Source organism: Heteronotia binoei, chromosome 5 (assembly GCF_032191835.1).
Source record: "Heteronotia binoei isolate CCM8104 ecotype False Entrance Well chromosome 5, APGP_CSIRO_Hbin_v1, whole genome shotgun sequence".
Taxonomy (NCBI): Eukaryota; Metazoa; Chordata; class Lepidosauria; order Squamata; family Gekkonidae; genus Heteronotia; species Heteronotia binoei.
In genome coordinates, this window is record NC_083227.1 from 8,529,615 (window position 1) to 8,550,937 (window position 21,323).

At 45.9% G+C, this 21,323-nt stretch overlaps 1 protein-coding gene across 1 annotated transcript in view; it reads right to left on the reverse strand.

Annotated features, from left to right (window-relative positions):
• Positions 1-21,323, reverse strand: part of LOC132571635 (zinc finger protein 208-like) — a gene marked incomplete at its 3' end in the record, with an annotated part of 71,144 nt that overhangs the window by 36,376 nt on the left and 13,445 nt on the right. Inside the window, 2 exon segments of the mRNA XM_060238434.1 lie at positions 2,246-2,259; positions 8,653-9,928. Of these exon segments, the coding sequence (XP_060094417.1) occupies positions 2,246-2,259; positions 8,653-9,928 (1,290 nt within the window).

A 21,323-nucleotide genomic window follows, 5' to 3' on the forward strand; every position in this document is an offset into this window, starting at 1 on the left:
CCATCAATAGAAGCGTTGCCAGTTCTTTTTTTAACTGAGAAAGTTTCATATTAGGCCAGTAATTTAAAAGAAAGGATTCTGGAGTAAAGGGGATATCACCCTCTATGACGTTATCTATTATGGGTTTAATTTCATTCCAAAATTTATTAATTTCCGGGCACAGCCACCAACAATGCAAAAAATGACCCTTCCTGCTTGCATTTCTTCCAACACTCAGGGGTAGGCTTTATATGTGATAAAAAAAAGTTGTTTAGGTGTCAAATACCACCGTGAAAATAATTTATAATTTTGGAGTTTCAAATTTAATGAATATGTGGTATAGAGTGGAGATTCCCAAATGGTCTGCCATTGTTCTAAAGTAAATAATATGCCACAATCCTTCTCCCAGGCTTTCTGCTGGCTTGTAGTTGCGGTCCAATCTTTAGCATTGAGCAGGTTATAAATAGTTGATGTTAAAGTTTTAGCTTGCTTTGGATTCCTTCTCAACAGGTTTTCAAAGGTTGTTAATGACCTGTCAATTACATCTGTAATCCTGGGGTTATGCAAGATATAATGCAGTTGCTGGTACCGGAACCATGGGATCGATATTTTATATAGAGTTTCCAATTGTGTTTTAGTTAGCATTTGTTTATTTTTAATGATGTCTCGAAATTGGTATATACCAGCATCTCTCCAAACTTTAAAGTCCTTAGTTTCGCGGCCTGGTTTAAACCATGCTTGTCCCAAGAAACTTTCCATCGGTGAGATGGATGGTATTAGAGTTTTTTTATGTTTATCCCAGATTTTCAATGTTAAGGATAAATAGGGATTGTCATCAGCACTAAAGTGTCTATCATTTGGTGTATTCCAAATAGCTTCCCATAAGTGGTCCCCTGCTAAATAGGATGCTTCAATTTTTACCCAAGCTTTGTCACAATCTTTCACTGCGTAACATAATATATTTTTTAAGTTGGCAGCTAAGTAGTAAGCCTCTACGTTTGGCAAGCTCAATCCCCCCTGTTTTGTTGGCCTCGTCATTAATTTAAACTGAAATCTTGGTCTTTTATGTGACCATAAAAATTTGGAAAAGATATTTTGTCTGTCTCTGAATTCTTTGGGTGTAATATAGCACGGTAGATTATAGAATAAAAACAAATATTTAGGCAGAACGAAGGTTTTAATCGTGTCAATTTTTTCTAATAAGGTTAGATTGAGTTTATTCCATTTTTCTAGATGTGTTTTAATAGAGTTATCTATTAGTTTATAATTGACTGCATGGAGATCCTGCAGGTTTAATGGTATTTGGATGCCCAAGTGTCGAATAGATTTTTGAACCCATTTGAAAGGAAAAGCATTTGATAATTCTAATTTGGAAGTTGGGGACAAAAAAATAGGGTACAATTCAGATTTTGTGTCATTGATAGTAAAACCAGATATCGCACTAAATTTTTTGATACGATGAAGTAGTGAAGTAATCGACTGAAAGGGGTTAGTGAGATAAAATACAGCATCATCTGCAAACAGACTTAATTTATGCTCCTCTTTTCCTACTGTAATACCACTTAACATAAGAACATAAGAGAAGCCATGCTGGATCAGGCCAACGGCCCATCAAGTCCAACACTCTGTGTCACACAGTGGCAAAAATGTTATATACACACATACACTGTGGCTAATAGCCACTGATGGACCTGTGCTCCATATTTTTATCTAAACCCCTCTTGAATGTGGCTATACTTGTGGCCGCCACCACCTCCTGTGGCAGTGAATTCCACATGTTAATCACCCTTTGGGTGAAGAAGTACTTCCTTTTATCCGTTTTAACCTGTCTGCTCAGCAATTTCATCAAATGCCCACGAGTTCTTGTATTGTGAGAAAGGGAGAAAAGTACTTTTTTCTCTACTTTCTCCATCCCATGCATTATCTTGTAAACCTCTATCATGTCACCCCGCAGTCGACGTTTCTCCAAGCTAAAGAGTCCCAAGCGTTTCAACCTTTCTTCATAGGGAAAGTGCTCCAGCCCTTTAATCATTCTAGTTGCCCTTCTCTGCACCTTCTCTAATGCTATAATATCCTTTTTGAGGTGCGGCGACCAGAACTGCACACAGTACTCCAAATGAGACCGCACCATCGATTTATACAGGGGCATTATGATACTGGCTGATTTGTTTTCAATTCCCTTCCTAATAATTCCCAGCATGGCGTTGGCCTTTTTTATTGCAAACGCACACTGTCTTGACACTTTCAGTGAGTTATCTATCATGACCCCAAGATCTCTCTCTTGGTCAGTCTCTGCCAGTTCACACCCCATCAACTTGTATTTGTAGCTGGGATTCTTAGCCCCAATGTGCATTACTTTGCACTTGGCCACATTGAACCACATCTGCCACGTTGACGCCCACTCACCCAGCCTCAACAGATCCCTTTGGAGTTCCTCACAATCCTCTCTGGTTCTCACCACCCTGAACAATTTAGTGTCATCCGCAAACTTGGCCACTTCACTGCTCACTCCCAACTCTAAATCATTTATGAACAAGTTAAAGAGCATGGGACCCAGTACCGAGCCCTGCGGCACCCCACTGCTTACCGTCCTCCACTGCGAAGACTGCCCATTTATACTCACTCTCTGCTTCCTATTACTCAGCCAGTTTTTGATCCACAAGAGGACCTGTCCTTTTACTCCATGACTCTCAAGCTTTCTAAGGAGCCTTTGATGAGGAACTTTATCAAAAGCTTTCTGGAAGTCAAGGTAAACAACATCTATCGGGTCTCCTTTGTCCACATGTTTGTTCACCCCCTCAAAGAAATGCAACAGGTTAGTGAGGCAAGATCTTCCCTTGCAGAACCCATGCTGCGTCTTCCTCAATAACCCGTGTTCATCAATGTGCCTACTCATTCTGTCCTTGATAATGGTTTCTACCAACTTTCCCGGTATTGAAGTCAGACTGACTGGCCTGTAATTTCCCGAATCTCCTCTGGAACCTTTTTTAAAGATGGGGGTGACATTTGCTACCTCCCAGTCCTCAGGAACGGAGGCAGATTTCAATGAAAGATTACAGATTTTTGTTAGAAGATCCACAAGTTCAACTTTGAGTTCTTTCAGAACTCTCGGATGTATGCCATCCGGACCCGGTGACTTATTAGTTTTTAATTTGTCTATCAGTTGTAGGACCTCCTCTTTTGTCACCTCAATCTGACTCAGGTCTTTCAACACCCCTTCCAAAATTAGTGGTTCTGGGGTGGGCAAAAAGTTCTCGTCTTCTACAGTGAAGACGGAGGCAAAAAATTCATTTAGCTTCTCAGCCATTTCCCTATCCTCCTTCAGTAATCCTTTTACCCCATGGTCATCCAAGGGCCCCACTGCCTCCCTGGCTGGTTTCCTACTTCTAATATATTTGAAGAAAGTTTTATTGTTGGTCTTTATGTTTTTTGCAATATGCTCCTCATAGTCCCTTTTTGCCTGCCTGATCACAGTCTTGGATTTGATTTGCCACAGCCTGTGTTCCATTTTACTAATCTCACTTGGACTGGTTTTCCACCGCTTAAAGGAGTCCTTCTTACCTTTTACAGCTTCCATTACTTTGTTTGTTAACCATGAAGGCCTTTTCTTATACCTGTTTGTGCCTTTCCTAACTTGTGGTATATATTTTATCTGAGCTTCTAGGATTGTGGTTTTAAATAGCCTCCAAGCTTCCCCAAGGGTTTTGACTGTATTTACCTTTCCTTTCAGTTTCCTCCTCACATGCCTCCTCATCTCAGTGTATTTACCCCTTTTAAAGTTAAACGTGGTTGTGGCGGTCCTTTTGGACAACTCCCTATTTATACAAACGGTGAAATCAATAACATTATGGTCACTGCTCCCAAGCGGCGCAATCACTTTTACATCTCTCACCAAGTCTTGGGCATTACTTAGACCAAATCCAGGATCGCCCCTTATTAATGTCTCATTCCGTACAGCAAAAGCCAATGGTTCTATGGAGAGTGCAAATAAAATGGGTGACAAGGGACACCCTTGCCTTGTATCCCTATATAAATTAAAATCTTTTGATCTATAATTATTCACATAAATTTGTGCTTTTGGTTTGGCATATAGGGATTCAATGGAGGTTAAGAATTTTGGACCAAAGCCCATATGCTGTAGTAAAGTAAGTAAATAAGGGACCTCCACCTTATCAAAGGCCTTCTCCGCGTCAATGGCCAACAGAATTGATTCCACTTTTTTTGCTTTCCCAAAAAGATTAAATCCAATGTTTTATGGATATAAAGTACTCAATATAACACAAGAGCACTTAATTGTTTACATAGCTTAGTTTCCTTATTAACCATTCTTCAAACACTGTAGATGGAATTTCAACAGTCACCAACAGATTTTTATACTTCAACAATACATAAATGTATCAGTTTTTAACCATCAAAACCGACCTTATTACCAACAGTATTCAAATTCATTAATTTTCTAATCATTAAACCAATAAATTAATTTTGCCTCATACTATTTACATAAGTTTCCTTTGAGCTGTAGTCACCTTTTAAGTTATTATTTCAAAATTGTAAATGAGTTTTCATTAACCTATAATAGATTCCTAGATACCATCGGTTTTCAAATTCATTAATTTTGTAACCATTAAATATTAAATTAATTTTACCTCTTATATCAATCAAGTCTTCTTTTAAGATTATAAAAAACAGGAAACAAATATTCATTAGCTATACTTCTTAATTACAAGATATACCCAACTCTATTTCAAGGTGTCAATAGTAATCAATTTGAAAAAACTCACTCTAAAAAAACTTTAAAAACTTATAATACATTAAAACATATAAGGGCTTCTGTAGTTCTATCTATATTAAACTTATTCAAACCAGTCAGGATGCTGTTGCCCTCTTGTGGTCTCGTATGTCATTACAGTAATTCAAATTGCAGCCTGGGTTCGCTGGTCTTCCAACGCCGGCAAAAAAAGGGCGCTTAAATCTTCTTCCTCCATTTTGACCAATCAAAATCTCCTTTAAAATTATAAGGTTACAGGGAACAAAAATTTGTTAGCTATAATTTTTAAATACAAGGTATACCCAGCTCTAATTCAAGGTACTAATAGTAATCAGTTTAGAAACATCCTCTAAAATTTTTTTAAACAACTTATGGTACATTAAGGCATATAAGGGTTTCAATAATTCTATCTATATTAAACCAGGCAGAAGGTCGTTACTATAATCTTGCTTTTTAGTACGTCAGTGGTTCAAGGCGCGGCAGGGGTTTGTTGTTCCTCCAACACAGGGAGGAAGGCGCGCAAATCTTCTTCTTCTCTTTTGGACAGCTTGATGTTCAGGTTGTCTAATAGTTTTCCTGTTTCTATGTCCGATGCCTTAAAAAGTGCACCTCCCTTGTAGACTAGAATGTCAGAAATAGGGCTCCACCGGAATCGGATTTTCTCGTTATACAGCTTGGTGGCGAAGAATTTTAGCTTTTTCCTTTTTTCTAAAGCCGCAGCCGGCAGATCCAACAGTACCAGCACCTTTTGTCCATCGTAATTTAAAGCACCTTTTTTCCTGGCTTCCTGGAGTATCTTAGCTCTGGTTGTAGGGTACACAAACTGAACCAGTATATCTATTGGCTTTCCACTTTGCGCCGACACTAACGGTCCCAGACACATGGTTTTTGTAATAGCAGGGGCCACGCCATTTTCTTGAGGTAATGCTCTAGCCAGCCATTTGGCAATGAAAGTTGCAATGCCCATATTTTCTTCCGCCCCTCCCTTAATTCCTCTAAATTTCAGGTTGAGGGCCCTCCAACGATTTTCCAATGTTATAACTCTCGTATTAAGAAGAGACTCTCTAACTTTCATCTGGACTCGACTGTGTGACTGAACAACACAACTCCCTAATCTTAGACAAACCCTCTTAACAACCAATGCTTCCTCTCAGCTCAATTAGTGTGATCTAGTTCTAAGTTTTATAGTCTCTGGCTCACACAGTTTTGTCTTAGTTCAGGAAAAATGGCCCCAGAGCAAACTAATCTATGCAGTACCTCACAATTTAATGCCATTAGCGCACAAAGTAGAATTTTTGCACACAAGACTTCACGGCTTAGAGGGAGTATTGTTAATTACACCACTTACATACTGGATACACACTAGGAAATCGTCAAATGCCTCTCAGAATCCACAGTACACTCCAGCATCTCACATACCCTGACCTGAAATTGTGGGAGCCTTTGTTTGATTGAAGTACAATCCAGGAGAGCGGAATCGCCTCTCTTGCCATATTTCATGAAGCAGCTTTATCTACTCTCCCCAATCATACATCCACACAGAAACAATAGGTGAAAAGGCTATTCCCAGATATTCTTCTTTTCTAAAGCTGCCCGGTGGTGCAGAATGGTCAGCTGCGGTACTGCAGTCCAAGCTCTGCTCACGACCCGAGTTCAATCCCAGCGGAAGTGCGTTCAGGGAAACGACTCAAGCCTTCCATCCTTCTGAGGTGGGTAAAATGAGTATCCAGCTTGCTGGGGATAAAGCGTAGATGACTGGGGAAGGCAAGAGCAAACCATCCTGTAAAAAGTCTGCCAGGAAAACATAATGCTGTGACATCACCCCAGGGGTCGGTAACAACTTGATGCTTGCACTTTTACTTTTAAAGCTGCAAGTCTCAAGATACCAAAATCACCTTAACTTTCAGCACTGGAGACACAGGCCTCTCTTCCCCCCTATCCTGACACACACAGCTCAAGACAGCAATCTTCCTCCCCTCTCCATTTCTTGTTCTCTAAAGCTGCAACTCCCAGGGCACAAAAACAACTTCCAGTGTATTGTCTCTTCTGATGATCCACAATTTGAAACCAGGGTCTGTAGGCAGAACTTCTACAAATCCCAAAGGAAAACATAAGGCAGGACAGTGAAGGGGTGATCCTGTGTGACAAGCAAACGTCCCAAATTCAGAGCGGCAGGCAGCCTCTTTAGGAGCAGAGAGAACGAGACCACAGTCTAAGCCCAACCAGCTTCAGGATGCTAACTGGCACCCAGAAGGAGGAGGGGGTTATTGCCTCCACTGGGAAATTGCAGGCAGGGGGCTTGAGGCACTTAATGCACCCACACAGGGGATGTTCCGATTCCCTTCATTTTGACTTCCTCCATGAATCGGGCTGATGTCCTTATAAAGCCGCCTATGGCCAAACTTCCCATCACAGAACTCTGCAGCCTCTGGGCTCCTGAGTGAATTTAGAGAACAAAGAGTTGTTTTGAGGGGTCTGAGGCTTCTACATCGACCTGTGGCAAACCAGAAATGTTCATTCACTGGGTGTTTAGCGGGTGGAAAAAGTTTCCTGTGAGGAAAGGTTGAAGGGTCTGGGACTACTCACAAACACAATTCACAGAATCTTCATTGACATAACAACGACAGTATCAAATCAAGGAAGCAGGGGGGGAAAGGAGGTTAATAAAACATTCTAAACAGACTTCTCCTCTTATAAGCACAGTAAAAGAAGTTTACCCCGTGGCGCAGAGTGGTAAAACTGCAATACTGCTGTTGGAGCCCTCTACTTGCGACCGGAGTTTGATTCCAGCGGAAGCTGCTTCAGGTAGCCGGCTCGAGGTTGACTCAGCCTTCCATCCTTCCAAGGTCGGTAAAATGAGTACCCAGCTTGCTGGGGGGAAAGCGTAGATGACTGGGGAAGGCAATGGCAAACCACCCCGTAAAAAGTCTGCCGTGAAAACGTTGTGAAAGCAACGTCATCCCAGAGTCGGAAACGACTGGTGCTTGCACAGGGGACTACCTTTACCTTTATAGGAAGTTTGCTACCACTTCGATGGTTTCAGCCTTATTTGAGGCTAGTAAGCTTACTATCTTGCTTTCATCAGATTTACCCTCCGGGGCTTGCAATATAGGATCCAGATAAGATGCACGTAAATCACAGTAGAATCTACAGAATAAAAGTACATGGTCTGTTCCTTCAGTCCACAGGGACAGAGCCTATCAAAGAATGGTATTTTTTTTTAAACTTCCCATATAACACGGCAGAAGGAAGCACATTAAAATGGGACAACATAAACGCCCTTCGAATACGGGAGTCAATCAAACAAGAAAAATACTCAGCAAGTAAACAACTAAAAGGAACTCTCCAGTTCATGGGAGAGCAATGCCCAGGAGCAAGACTTCTAAGGTCTTGAATCTCCATGTCAATCTCTGTTTAATCATGACAAAAACATGCTTCTCTGAAAAAAAAAGGGTCGGATCATCTCTGCTAAGCCCCATTGATGTGATTTTCTCTTCAGTGTAGGTCTGGGACTACTCAGTTTAGAAGACAGGCAATTAAGGGCCTGATGGCGGTTTATAAAATTATGCAGGGGGTGAAGAGAGTTGACAGAAAGACATCCCCCCCCCAAAAAAAAACTATTAGACCTTCTGGGAATCCAATGAACCTGACGGGCAGTAGACTGAGGCTGGGCAAAAGGAAATACTCCTTTAAACAACAAGTGATTAAAATGTGGAATCTGCTGCCAGAGGCTGTAGTGAGGGCCGCAGGCAGAGACACCTTTTAAAGAGGATTATGCTTCTCTGGTGCGTGAGTTCTCTGATGATACTGAAGATGGTGTTTTGTAGTGAATCTCTTTCCACACTCAGAGCATTCAAAAAGCTTCTCTCCTGTGTGGGTTCTCTGGTGCTTTTGAAGATGATCACTCGTAATGAATCTCTTTCCACACTCTGAACATTCAAAAGGCTTCTCCCCTGTGTGGGTTCTCTGGTGCAGTTTAAGAGTGCTACTCTGACTGAATCTCTTTCCACACACTGAGCATTCAAAAGGCTTCTCCCCTGTGTGGGTTCTCTGATGCGTTTGAAGACTGTCACTCCGACTGAATCTCTTTCCACACTCCGAGCATTTAAAAGGCTTCTCCCCTGTGTGGGTCCTCTGATGTGTTTGAAGATGGCTACTGTTACTGAATATCTTTCCACACTCTGAACATTCAAAAGATTTCTCCCTTATGTGGGTTCTCTGATGTTTTTGAAGACTGCCACTCGAACTAAATCTCTTTCCACACAATGAGCATTCAAAAGGCTTCTCCCCTGTGTGGGTTCTCTGATGCGTTCGAAGACTGCCATTCTCACTGAATCTCTTTCCACACACTGAGCATTCAAAAGGCTTCTCCCCTGTGTGGGTTCTCTGATGCGTTTGAAGACTGCCCCTTCTACTGAAACTCTTTCCACACTCCAAGCATTTAAAAGGCTTCTCCCCTGTGTGGGTTCTCTGATGCGTTTGAAGACTGTCATTGTGACTGAATCTCTTTCCACACACTGAGCATTCAAAAGGCTTCTCCCCTGTGTGGGTTCTCTGATGCGTTTGAAGACTGCAATTCTGACTGAATCTCTTTCCACACTCCGAGCATTCAAAAGGCTTCTCCCCTGTGTGAGTTCTCTGGTGCTTTTGAAGATGATAACTCATAATGAATCTCTTTCCACACACTGAGCATTCAAAAGGCTTCTCCCCTGTGTGGGTTCTCTGATGCTCTTGAAGATTCCCAATCCAATTGAATGTCTTACCACACTCTGAGCAATCAAAAGGCTTTTCCCCTGTATGGGTTCTCTGATGTATTTGAAGACCGCTACTCCGATGGAATCTCTTTCCACACTCTGAGCATTCAAAAGGCTTTTCCCCTGAGTGGGTTCTCTGATGTGTTTGAAGATGATAGCTCGTAATAAATCTCTTTCCACACTCGGAACATTCAAAAGGCTTCTCCCCTGTGTGGGTTCTATGGTGCTTTTGAAGATGATCACTCGTAATGAATCTCTTTCCACACTCGGAACATTCAAAAGGCTTCTCCCCTGTGTGCGTTCTCTGATGCCTTTGAAGACTGCCATTCTCATTGAATCTCTTTCCACACACTGAGCATTCAAAAGGCTTCTCTCCTGTGTGTATTCTCAGATGCCTTTGAAGACAGCCACTCTGACTGAATCTCTTTCCACACACTGAACATTCAAAAGGTTTCTCCCCTGTGTGGGCTTTCTGATGCTGTTGATTTTCATTCAAGTCTTCATTTTTATCCTTATCCGGCATTTCCTGATGAAGTTTCTCACCCTCCTCATTCCTCTGATCATCGTCTGCTGGAATAAAGAGAGAGAAACTGTTAGCACTTGGGAAGGCTGGCAAGATCCAAAGGCATCTATGGGACTGCATAAACCCTCCACCTTCCCCCAAGAATATCTAGTATTTAAGGATACCTCCCCCACCCATGAAGAAGTTAATCTAGCTCAGAAGCAGCTTCTGAGCCTCCAGATTATGGCCTCCCTCCCTCCTTAACCACCGGCCTCTACGATTGTACCAGACCAAACGTGGCTCAGAAGGGAATCAGGAATCTCATATGGTTATTTCTGGCCTGTTCTCCTGACATGAGTGAAGGTCACTCACTCTGAACCAACTCATTTGAGAAGGAAATATGCTCTTGGGAGTCTCTAGAATAGAGTTTCCCAAACTTTTTCCCTCTGTGGCTTGGTTATTTTTACACTTCTCCTTCGTGGCCCATTAAAATTTGGGGGTGGAGACTTTGAGGGTGGAGGAGGGAGATAGGAAATGATGTACAAACAAGCCTAAAATTATTCCAATGTTTTGTTTAGGAAAAGTAGGAGAATAGTTGGATTTTGCAATGCAATTTTTAAAATAAAACATCAAGAAAAAGCACATGGATCACACAGCAGAAAACTAAAAATATAAAATGCTCTCAGCCTTGGAAAACATGAAATGGTGGGTGGGGGGGAAGGAGAGAGAGAGAAGAGAGAGAGAGAAAAAGAAAGAAAGAAAGAAAGAAAGAAAGAAAGAAAGAAAGAAAGAAAGAAAGAAAGAAAGAAAGAAAGAAAGAAAGAAAAAGAAAGAGAGAGAGAAAGAGAGAAAGAAAAGAGAAAGAAAGAGAGAAAGAGAAAGAAAGAGAGAAAAAAAAGTGAGAAAGAGAAAAAGAAAGGGAAACATAAAATGGCAGACTGGGAAAACATGAAATGGCGGGGCATTTCAAGCTTACCCCCCCCCCCCACTCATATTAGCAATGGCAAGGAAGCGAGGAAAGGAGGGAAAGAGACAAAGTAAAAGACTAACTGACAGAGAGAGAGAGGAAGGGGAGTGAGAAATAAAGCAAACAGGGAAAACGAAAGACTGACTGACAGAAAGAAAAAGAAAGAACGAAAGGGAGGGGACAGAGTTGGAAACAGAGAAAAAAGAAAGAAAGAGAAAGGAAATAGGATGGAAGGAAAAGGGAGGGATGGAGTGAAAGGAGGGATAAAAGGAAGAAAAATAGAGAAAAAGAAAAATGGAAAGAAACGGGATGGGAGCAACTCACCTTTTAAACTGCTAACTCCAGTAGCACAAGCAGGCCTGGGTCCCCTGACCCAGCTGGCCAAGGGAAGTCAGGCCTAGTTCCCCCCCCCCACCTCCTCCTCCTTCCCTCCCCCCGCCCAGGTCAGTTTTAGGCTGGTTAATGCGTCCCTCCTTCCTGGTCGGTGGGGAAAGCGACGCTGAGCTCTCACTCAGCGCGGCAACAGACCGGCAGCAGGTTAAACATACGTCCGAAAAGGCCACCACTGCTGCTCCCTCCCCCGCACTTCCTGGATCGGAAGGAAGCGTAGGGGAGGGAGCAGCGGCGGCCTTTTTGGATGTTTGTTCGACCTGTTCCCGCGCTGAGTGAGAGTTCAGTGCCATTTTCCATGCAGGGGAGGAAGGTACGCGTTAAGCAGCCTGAAATTGACCTGAGGGGGTAGAGAGGAGTCATAAGGGGGGCGTAATGCTTTGGAAAGGAGGCGCAGAGGGGGGATGGCAGACCACCGGTTGAACCGCGACCTGGCACTGAGGCCGGCGTGGCCGAGTGCCGGGTCCAGACCCTGCTGTTGGGAAACGCTCCTCTAGAAGAACCCTGAAATAGGTCTTCGAATGCAAGGCCGTTCTCTTTCTCCGCCAGTTTCTCTTATACTTTTGGCTTCATTTGCAGAGAGAGAGGGAGACAGAGAGAGAGAAAGCCATCAGTCTTACATGGGGAAGGAAAGATATTAAAGACTAAGAATTCTTCTGGAAGGTCAGCACCACACTCCAGATCAAAGCCCGGAATCTGAACCAGTATAAGCAGAATGCCATAGAATCCTACTTCCCCCAAGGGTCACAGGTATTGTGATGTGGTCTGGTGTGATTTGTGGGTGTTCATAATTTGAGCCTCTCTGCAGTTAACACCATGGTTTCTTTTAAGGCCAGATCCCAGAATGTGGTCACTGGTTAATCGTGAGAACCTTTATCCTGTTCTGCAAACAGGACACTGAGGGTATGAGGATGCTCAGGGGTGGCCCGATGCCCCATGGCTCCCTAGGCAGACTCGATGCCTGGCGCCCTCCCCCACAGTGTCCCCCCGTGGCTCTCTGCTCCCCCCCACAGCTCAGTACCCCCCCTCCTCGCTGAGACTCCTCCTCTTCCCTCCTTTCCCAACCTTATGTCGATTTCAATGCCGGAACTGGTTCTAGCGCCACGTTCGAGCTATCTAAAGCCCTCCCTCGGCCGCTAACTTGATCAGCAGGTAAAACCGCACCATGGGGCCGCGCTCGCAATCTGTCAGGACCAGCATCCTGAAAGGGCGGCCCCGCTGCCACTGACTTCTCCCCTCCCCACTTCCTGAATGGGAGAGGCATTGAAACTGACGTGGGGTGAGGAAGGAAGGGAGGAGGAGGTGGGGGGCAATGTAGGCATTTGCCTTGGGGGAGGGGGTGAGGCCAAATTTTCCGCCCCCACCCTGCTGGTGCCCTAGGCAACCGGCCAGTTTGCCTAGTGGGGGAGCCGCCGCAGCGGATGCTGCTGACAGGCTCTGGACAATTCCATCCAGCAGGAGCTTTGATTGGGTCATTCAAACCACCTGATCCTAAAGAGGCAGAAAGTATAATATGGGCATGGATGAGAGGGAAGCCAGGCTAACTTTATGCTCCTGGGATGCTAGTACACCTGGAAGTTTCCTTGCTGCATCATGAGGAATACATCTCTCTGGAGTACATTAGGCTCCAGTTGCAATACTGATGCTGCAACAAAGAGTGCTGTTTAGGTGCTTCCTATCTTAGACAGAATAGTTAGCTTTTTGTTTTTGTTTTACTGTTGCTGAACTGCAGAAACCGTGCTGTTTTGTGATGTCTTATCTTTAAGTCCTTAATAGGGTGTTGCTCAAGTAGAAAGAGACGTGATCCAGGGGGACCCAAGCTTTGATTCTTCACAGGATCATTTCCAGATCACAGGCAGAGCAAAGGTAATTCTATCCAGAGGGAAGGGTGTGTTATGAAGGCTGGAAACAGAGCAAGAAGGATCTGAAGCCTCCCAGAGTCCTTCTGAGGGACTTTCATCCACTTTGTCTCAGGTCAATATATCTTCTCTGGATTGAGGGATGGCCACAACACTGTCCTTAGTCGCCCATCTGCAAGAAGACCCACCTGGACACATGAAGTGCCCTTAGCCTGAATCAGACCCTCGGCTCACTGAAGTCAGAAGCCTCAGGCCTACAGCAGTTCCCCAGGGTCTCAGGCAGATGTTTTCACTTTCCCTTTCTTTTTTAACTGTGGGAATCTCATGCCCTGAGAAACTGCTTGGTTCTCAAGTCTCACAAAGACCACAAACAGGAACGTGGGTGAGACCGGGTGTTTGGCATACCAGCCTGGGAGCTCCCATATTCCTATTGTGGCTGAAGAGTCAACAGGGCACAGGCATCTCACATCCGTGTTCAACCATTCTCTTTATGCTGAGCCTGGCAGTATTGACAAATTGATGACTATATTGCATCTTGTAAACAATGGTCTGCTTCCAGCGAACAGATGGTTCCTGTTATTTGTTTAAGCACTATGGACTAAGGGTAAATTTAGCTTCAAGTCAGGATGTAAAAATAAAAGTGAGGGTTGGCTGAAGAAGTCAGACCTCTCTTCTTCCTGAACCTACATGTGTCGCCTGATTCCTTCAAGTGGCGCCCGAACAGGGACGCCTCAGCTCCCGAAGCAGGAACAGCTCAGCTCCCGGGACAAAGCTCCTGCTTTCAGGTATCAGCTGGCACAGCCCAGCACCTCAGCTCCTACTTATCAAACGCCTGGATTACGGCCCCGAAGTGCGCACTCTGTCGTTCTAAAACGACCCCTTTCATTTGGTAAGTATGGGTGGAAGGTTCTCTCAGTCCGAGCAGAAACATTTAGGTGAATTAAAGTTTCTGATCCAAATGTCCGGCGGGTCCGTGTCTTCTGGCTAACTTAAGTCTCTGTTACAAGAGATCAGTAAGCAATGCCCCTGGAATCCGAAGGGAGGTTCTTTTAAACTTCAGGACTGGGAGAAGATAGGGAAGACCTTTCACACAGAGCCCCAAGCTTCTATTAAACGGCTGCAAGTCTGGCATAAATGCAGGTATGCAGTAGAGAAATTTATGCCCGTTTCTAACCCAAGCCAGCTCTCCAAAGATTGTCCCCTAAAAGGCACTGGTGTCCAACTTGTGCCCCCTGCCCCTCTTCTTCTTCCTCCTCCTTCTCCCCCTCCTCCACCAACAGATCCACCCGTAGGCCCACCATCTAACGCCCTGGAACGCATGGTCTGTGAAGTTTTGGAGAAGGAACTTGATCAGGCAAAATTGGAAGATGTCCCAGAATTGGCAGAAATGCTGTCTATTCGCCCTGTGCATTTGACAAGGGAAGAGGTGCCTGACCTTGTATCAGTATGCCCAGTAATATATGCACAGAATGAGAACTGGCAGTAAGTTGTTACCTATACTGTGTTGCCCCACTCTGTCTTCGGTGAAACTCAAAAGGCTATTAAAAATATGGGCATAGGGGAAACCAATGTGCAAAGTCCTTTAGAAGGAATCTCTAATGGATACACTGTGATTCCGCAAGATTGGAAAAATATGATAAGGATGATGTTAACTCCTGAACAGTATGTGGCATGGGACAGTGAATATTGTCATTTGGCTGATGCTCAAGGGTGTGGCTCCAATGCGTCTTATACTGCTGAACAACTCTATGGATCTGGACAGTTCCGTACTATTGAAGCTCAATCTGTGCTCCCTATTGCAACCCTTGCTGTAAAAGGGTGGTCAGCCCATAGTTTTGCAACTGTCTGTCAACACGTACAAGAGCCCTATTTAGTCCTTATCAATTGTCTTCAGGCAGCAATCAGAAGACAGATTGATCAGGAGAACAGATGATTTCCTGGGGTTAGGGTGAAGGTTTTTTTGGGGGGAGGGGAGGGGTTGGAAAAGTTCCTGTATTGTTAAAAGTAAAGTTTTTTACTGCTTTAAAAGGATTCTGTGTTTGATTTGTTGCTGCTGTGTTGTGCTGCTGTTGTTCCTTTTCTCTTCTGGTTCTGGTTCTTGGGGGAGGGGCTGTTTGGCCTAATTTTCATTTTAACAGTTGAGGCTGTTGGCCTTTTCTCGGTGATCTGTTTAGATCTATTCTCTGTTGTTGCTGGTTTTGCATCGTGTCCTGTTGTCCCTTTTCCTGGTTCTGGGGTGTTTTTTTTGGGGGGGGGGCGGGTGTTGTTGACTGATTTGGCCTCAGGTTTTTTATTGTTGAAAAGGTCACTTTTTTAACAATTGAGTTTCTTGGCCTTTTCTCAGTGATCTGTTTGGATCTGTTGTTGTTGTTTGGATCTCTTGTTTTGAGAGTTGTGTTGTTTGGGGCAGGGCTGGAGAGCTGGCATCTATAGATTTTGTGTTCTGTGGCAGGGAAGCTGGCACCTGGGTGAGAGACCAGAACCAGCATGCTTGTTGTGCTTGGCCAGCTCTCCCCGTGTTGTTTGGGGCAGGGCTGGAGAGCTGGCATCTGGGTTTGCTGCAGCCAGGTCTGCAGAGCAGACCTTGAGCAGATTGTGTTTTGTGTGGCAGTGACATTGGCAACTGGGTTTATATTGGTTCCAGGCCAGCAGGGTTCATAGAGTAGATAGATGGATGTAGTGCATTTGGGTCCTATAGAGATTCTCTGGTGTGGTTAGGTTTGGCTTTGGGTGCCCCAGGAATTGGACCCCCTGGCCCAATCTAATTGGGATTTTGGGGTTTTGTAGGGGAGAGTCCCCGGCGGATCCCCTGCAGTTTGGTGGACTCTCCCTCAAATCCCCTGCCCCCCAGTAGCCTCTAATTATGCCCTATGTTGCTATTGATTTCAAAGACCCATAGGGTATAATGTTGGGATAGGGGCACCTTCTTTGGGTGCCCCTGGAATGGGACCCCCTGGCCCAATCTTTTTGGGACTTGGGGAGCTTGTAGGGGAGAGTTCCCTGCAGGTCCCATGCAAATTTGGGAGATCTCCCTCAAACCCCCTCCCCTCCAGGCAGCTTCCAATATACCCTATTTTGCCATTGACTTCAATGGCCATAGGGTATAATGGGGCCGTATATTCGGAAATAGCCGCACATCTACCATATATACGGCTATTCCGAGTACCAGTATTCGGAAATATACGGCATTCCAAATTTTCTGGCCCCATATATTTCCAAATCCGATTTTTTTTTTACATACCCCTCATCAGTATCATCCAGACAGTCCAGCATTGGCTCTCCAGGGTCCCAGGCAGAGTCTTTCATTTCACCTCCTACCTGATCCTTTTCATTAGAGATGTTGGGGATTGAACCTGGGACCTTTTGCATGCAAAGGAGATGCTCTGCCACAGAGTGGCAGCCCCGTCCAAAGTGGTGGGAAGGGGGTCAAAATGACGCATTGCTATTCAATTTTTGGATTAATTCCACCTCACAATGGCAGCAAGTTGCACCTTTGGCACCTAGGAAAGATCCTTACCCAGAGAGGCCACGTTCCCATAGTTCTCCAGCATGACTTCCCTGTACAGAGCTCTTTGTCCTGGATCCAGCAGGGCCCACTCTGCCTCCGTGAAATAGACAGACACCTCCTCCATGGAAAAGGGACCCTGAAAGAAAAAGAAGATTCCCTTTTCTTCAGAGATCTCACCCTGGAAGGGAGTCGTCTGGGAAGGTACAGAAAATAAGGCTTGGGATGGGTAAATGCATTCAAAGGATCTCTTTCACGGACCCCTTGTAGAAACAGAAGGAGGAAAAGCTCCCCTGAGAAAGGAGGAGGGACCCAGGCTGTGCCCCCCCTGCTCATCTCTCCTACCTGGATTGGAGGTGCAGCGACTGTTCCCACACCTTGGAAACGACAACGGCTCAACAGCATCTCTTCACTGCCTGTTCCTGAAACAAGGGAGGGGTGGAGGGTGTTTGCTTGTTTGTTTCCTGCTTCACACACACACTATTCTCAGGGTTGTGAAACCTTCTGCTTTCTACACTCAACTCGTTTTTAAAAAACTTTATACTACATTCTGAGAGAGGCAGAAGAGAAGCACCAGGGACCGAAGAGCCTCAGGAATTATAAATACTGCCAATGTATTTCAGACTTCCGTCAGAGTTGTGTTTGCTCTACAAGGAGGGAAATGAGGAGTGGAGATGTAATAGCATGAGATAGCACCATCCTATTGGATCAGACATAACTAGAACAATTCTGGGGACAGGAGTGTCTCTGGAGCATGCTGAATTGGATATGTTTTATTTATTGTTATTGTAATGTTTTGATGTTGTAAGCCGCCCTGAGTCTGCCTTGTGGGATAGAGCGGGGTATAAATTGCAAATTAAATTTAAATTAAATGAAACCAGGTTTTCAGCCTGACACAACCTCAACATGACATCACATCTGTCCATGTCCCACCCCAAGACTCTCTCCAGTGCCTGCAAATGATGGGCCAGACCCTGCCGTCCCTACTCCACCCCCTGCGACCCCCAGCAGCCCCCCAGATGACCCTCCAAGCACAGGCAAAGAAGGAAAATGTCCCCATGATTATTGTCCCCCAGGGAGTGGTTTCAGAGCTCTGCTCCACAAGAAGGTGGAGGTTCCCTTTCGAGGTTTGCCTGCCTTCCCCTCCACAGGGAATCTGAGACCTTTTAGGGAAGGAAGGAGAGAGATGAATTTTTAAAGTTATGGGATAAATGGTCCTTCAGGAGTTTGTCTGATCTTTTAGAGACATCACAGTGTGCGGCTATTGAGTGCCACCAGTTAACTCTGCGTTGCCTATAGAAATATGCATTTCCCCCCCACTGACCTGACCTATCTATCCATCACAGTCACATGCTCTCCAGGCACAAGGAATCCTTACCATAGGAGAGGGCATCTTGGGCACGCTCCACCGCCTGCACCCTCTGCCCCTGCTCCAAGGAAGCCCCTTCTGCCTCAGGGATTGCAGCTTCCATCTCCAAAGGTGGTCCCTGCATCTGAAACAGCAGCAAAGGGGAGGGGTAAGAGATGGAAGAGAAAAGAGACCAAGAAATGGATCCTGCCCCAATCCCACACTCTGCACCCTCCTATCAACAGTTCTGATGAGTTATCTGCAGGGGTCAGAAATTCTCTAGCAGAAGATGCTCTACACAATCCCCTCACCTGTTCTGCCTGCCTCTTCTCCTCTGCCTGGCTCAGGAGGAAACCTTCGGCCAGGGCCACCGCCTGGGAACTGGTCTCCGGCCCACATCCTCTGACCCAGCCCTGCATTTCCTGGGGCAGGAGAGTCAGGAACTGCTCCAGGATCACCAGGTCCAGGATCTGCTTCTTGGTGTGCCTCTCTGGCTTCAGCCACTGGCTGCATAGTCGATGGAGCTGGCTGCAAACCTCTCGGGGCCCATCGGCCTCATGGTAGCGGAACTGCCGGAAACATTGGCAACATACTTCTGAGGTCAGGGTGTTCTTAGCTAGGACCTCTGGCACAGCCCTTTCCCAGAATTCAACACCACTCCCAGCTGGGGTGGGATGTAGACTTTTGCTTGCTCTCTTCTCAGTTCCAGGTCCTTCTGAGTCCTGCTCTTCCATCTCCTTCCCCTTCTCTTGGGCCACCTCTGTCTCTGAAAAGTTGTCTTTATTCTGAAGAGAGGCTTCTCCTTGGGGGGACAGAGAGAGACAAACAGAAGGAAGATACGTATATGCACACAAACACATACATGCACCTATAAATACAACCTCCACTCCAAAAAAGAAGCAGGGACTGTACCGCAAGTCCTTCATCCTTGAGAATAGTCACAGTTTTCTCCCTGCCCCGTATTCCTGCTCACCCTGAAAGCACCCTTTTCCACTGTCCAGACTATTTAGAACGAAGCCTATGCCAAGACCTTGGACACCTTTGCATGGCTACTAATTATCTCAGTGGTGCCCTGCTGGAGATGGGAGTTGGGGGGAGAGTCAGCAAAATACCTGCCATTGCAACAAGTCAATCAGCATGAATGATTTAACACATTGGATCAAATCTGGGATTCCTTTCTGGGCCTCCTGACCCCCAAAAGGCAGGCTTCATATTCTTGTTGGCATCTCCCTTAACAAGATCTGAACCCTCCCCTCCTGGGACCGGGCCCTGGTGCTTCTCCCTGTTGTGCTGCCTGGGGGGGGGGGGGGTGTCTGACCTCTCTCACCTGGCAAAAGATGCCCTTCCTCCCACCCAAGCCCCACTGCAGGAGGGATAGTCTGGCATTGAACCACATCTGCCTCTGCCCAATGAGCCGTGGCAGGATGGGGCAGGGGCAAAGCGTTTGGGGCAGGCGTGTTCTCTTGCTGTGTGGCCACTTTGCAAACACTGCTGCAGGTCGGGACTCGAGCCCGCATCTGTGGATCTCCTTGGTGTGTATTCATGACACGATCCTCACAGCGATGGAATTTTGTGCAACATTTGTTCCTCCTGGCCTTGTACATATTGGGGGTGTGGCCCCATCTGCATGCTCCACCCCTGTCTGCCTGTCAGGGGACCCATCTAATACTCTGATTGGTGGGCATGGGTGGTGTCTCTATGAGCACCCATGTGGTTGCTAGGAGCTCTCCACCTTAGCAACAGAGGTATCTAAAATGTTCCTCTCCTCTGCTTGGTGGGCCTTGGACCTCTGCTGGCAGCCTGAGCCCCACAGTGGGCCCGTATCAGGGGCTTAGGATGGGTTGCAACCGATTCCAGGGCAGGCTGGACTTCCCTTCCTCCATCCCGCACCCCTTTCTTAACTCACCCCACTTCCCAAAAGGCCTGCTTGGGTTGTTGGTTTGCAGAATGAAAAGGACCAGCAAAAGAATGTCAGTTTCACGTATTGAACTTTCCTTACATTGAAAGACACGGATTATGGCTGCTCCCCAACAAACTCCGCTTACATAGCTGAACATCTCTAGGTGGCTGAAGCCAAAAAACAATCAACTACCCTGAAGAAATAACCAACGAAGTTTACTACAGTGTAAAAGAAATTCCTGAGAAATTTATCCTTGCCATCCTCACAAGGCTCCCACTTTACACTGAAATCGACATATGAAACTGAGAAGTCTGTTTGCAAGCTCTTGATTCAAGATATACAGGATCAGCACGAGCACTTTCCCCCTGCTCTTGTGAGAGGCCGAGAAGACGCTTGCCCTTCAAGAGACATTTAGGGCACTTCATATTGTGAACTGTGCAATGGTTCTATGCATGAAAGAGATGGGGGCTCATTTATTGGTTACTGAACATAAGAAATAATATTTGGATCTGTGGTAAAATGTGTTCATTATGTATTCACAGTAATTGATTATGGGGGCTTCAGCTCTTTCCCTGAATCCCTTGGTTTGTAACGGCCAGGTGGGGCCTGAGGTTCTCCCAGAATTAGAACTCACCTCCAAGGGACAGAGATCAGTTCCCTGGAAGAAAATGGCTAAACAGGAGGGAGCTGGCCAACCCCGGAAAGCCATGGCTTGACCTGATCCCTGCCATGGGACGGAGACAGTGCTGGTCGCCTTGGTGGATGACCTCCGGCAGCATCTGGATCGAGGCGGCGTGGCGGTACTGATGCTGTTAGACCTGTCAGCTGCGTTCGACACGGTCGACCATCGGTTACTGGCCCGCCGGCTCGCCGACACAGGGATTAGGGGGTCGGCCTTACAGTGGCTTTCCTCCTTCCTTGATGGACGGGGACAAAGGGTGGCAATTGGGGGAGAGCTGTCCCGGAGGCATCCACTAGTGCATGGGGTGCCACAAGGTGCAGTTCTCTCTCCGATGTTATTTAACATCTACATGCGCCCCCTTGCCCAGATTGCTCGGAGGTTTGGGCTTGGGTGCCACCAATATGCAGATGACACCCAGCTCTATCTACTAATGGACGGTCGACCTTCCGGTTTTTGACGGTGTGCTGCTGAAAGCGGCCCACAGAGTCAAGAGCTTGGGGGGTTCTTCTGGAGCCTTCATTATCAATGGAGGCACAGATAGCGGCCACTGCCAAGTCCGCGTTCTTTCACCTTCGACGAACGAAGCAGTTGGCCCCCTTCCTGGAGCGCCTGGACCCAGCAACGGTAATCCATGCTACGGTCACCTCGAGACTGGACTACTGTAACACC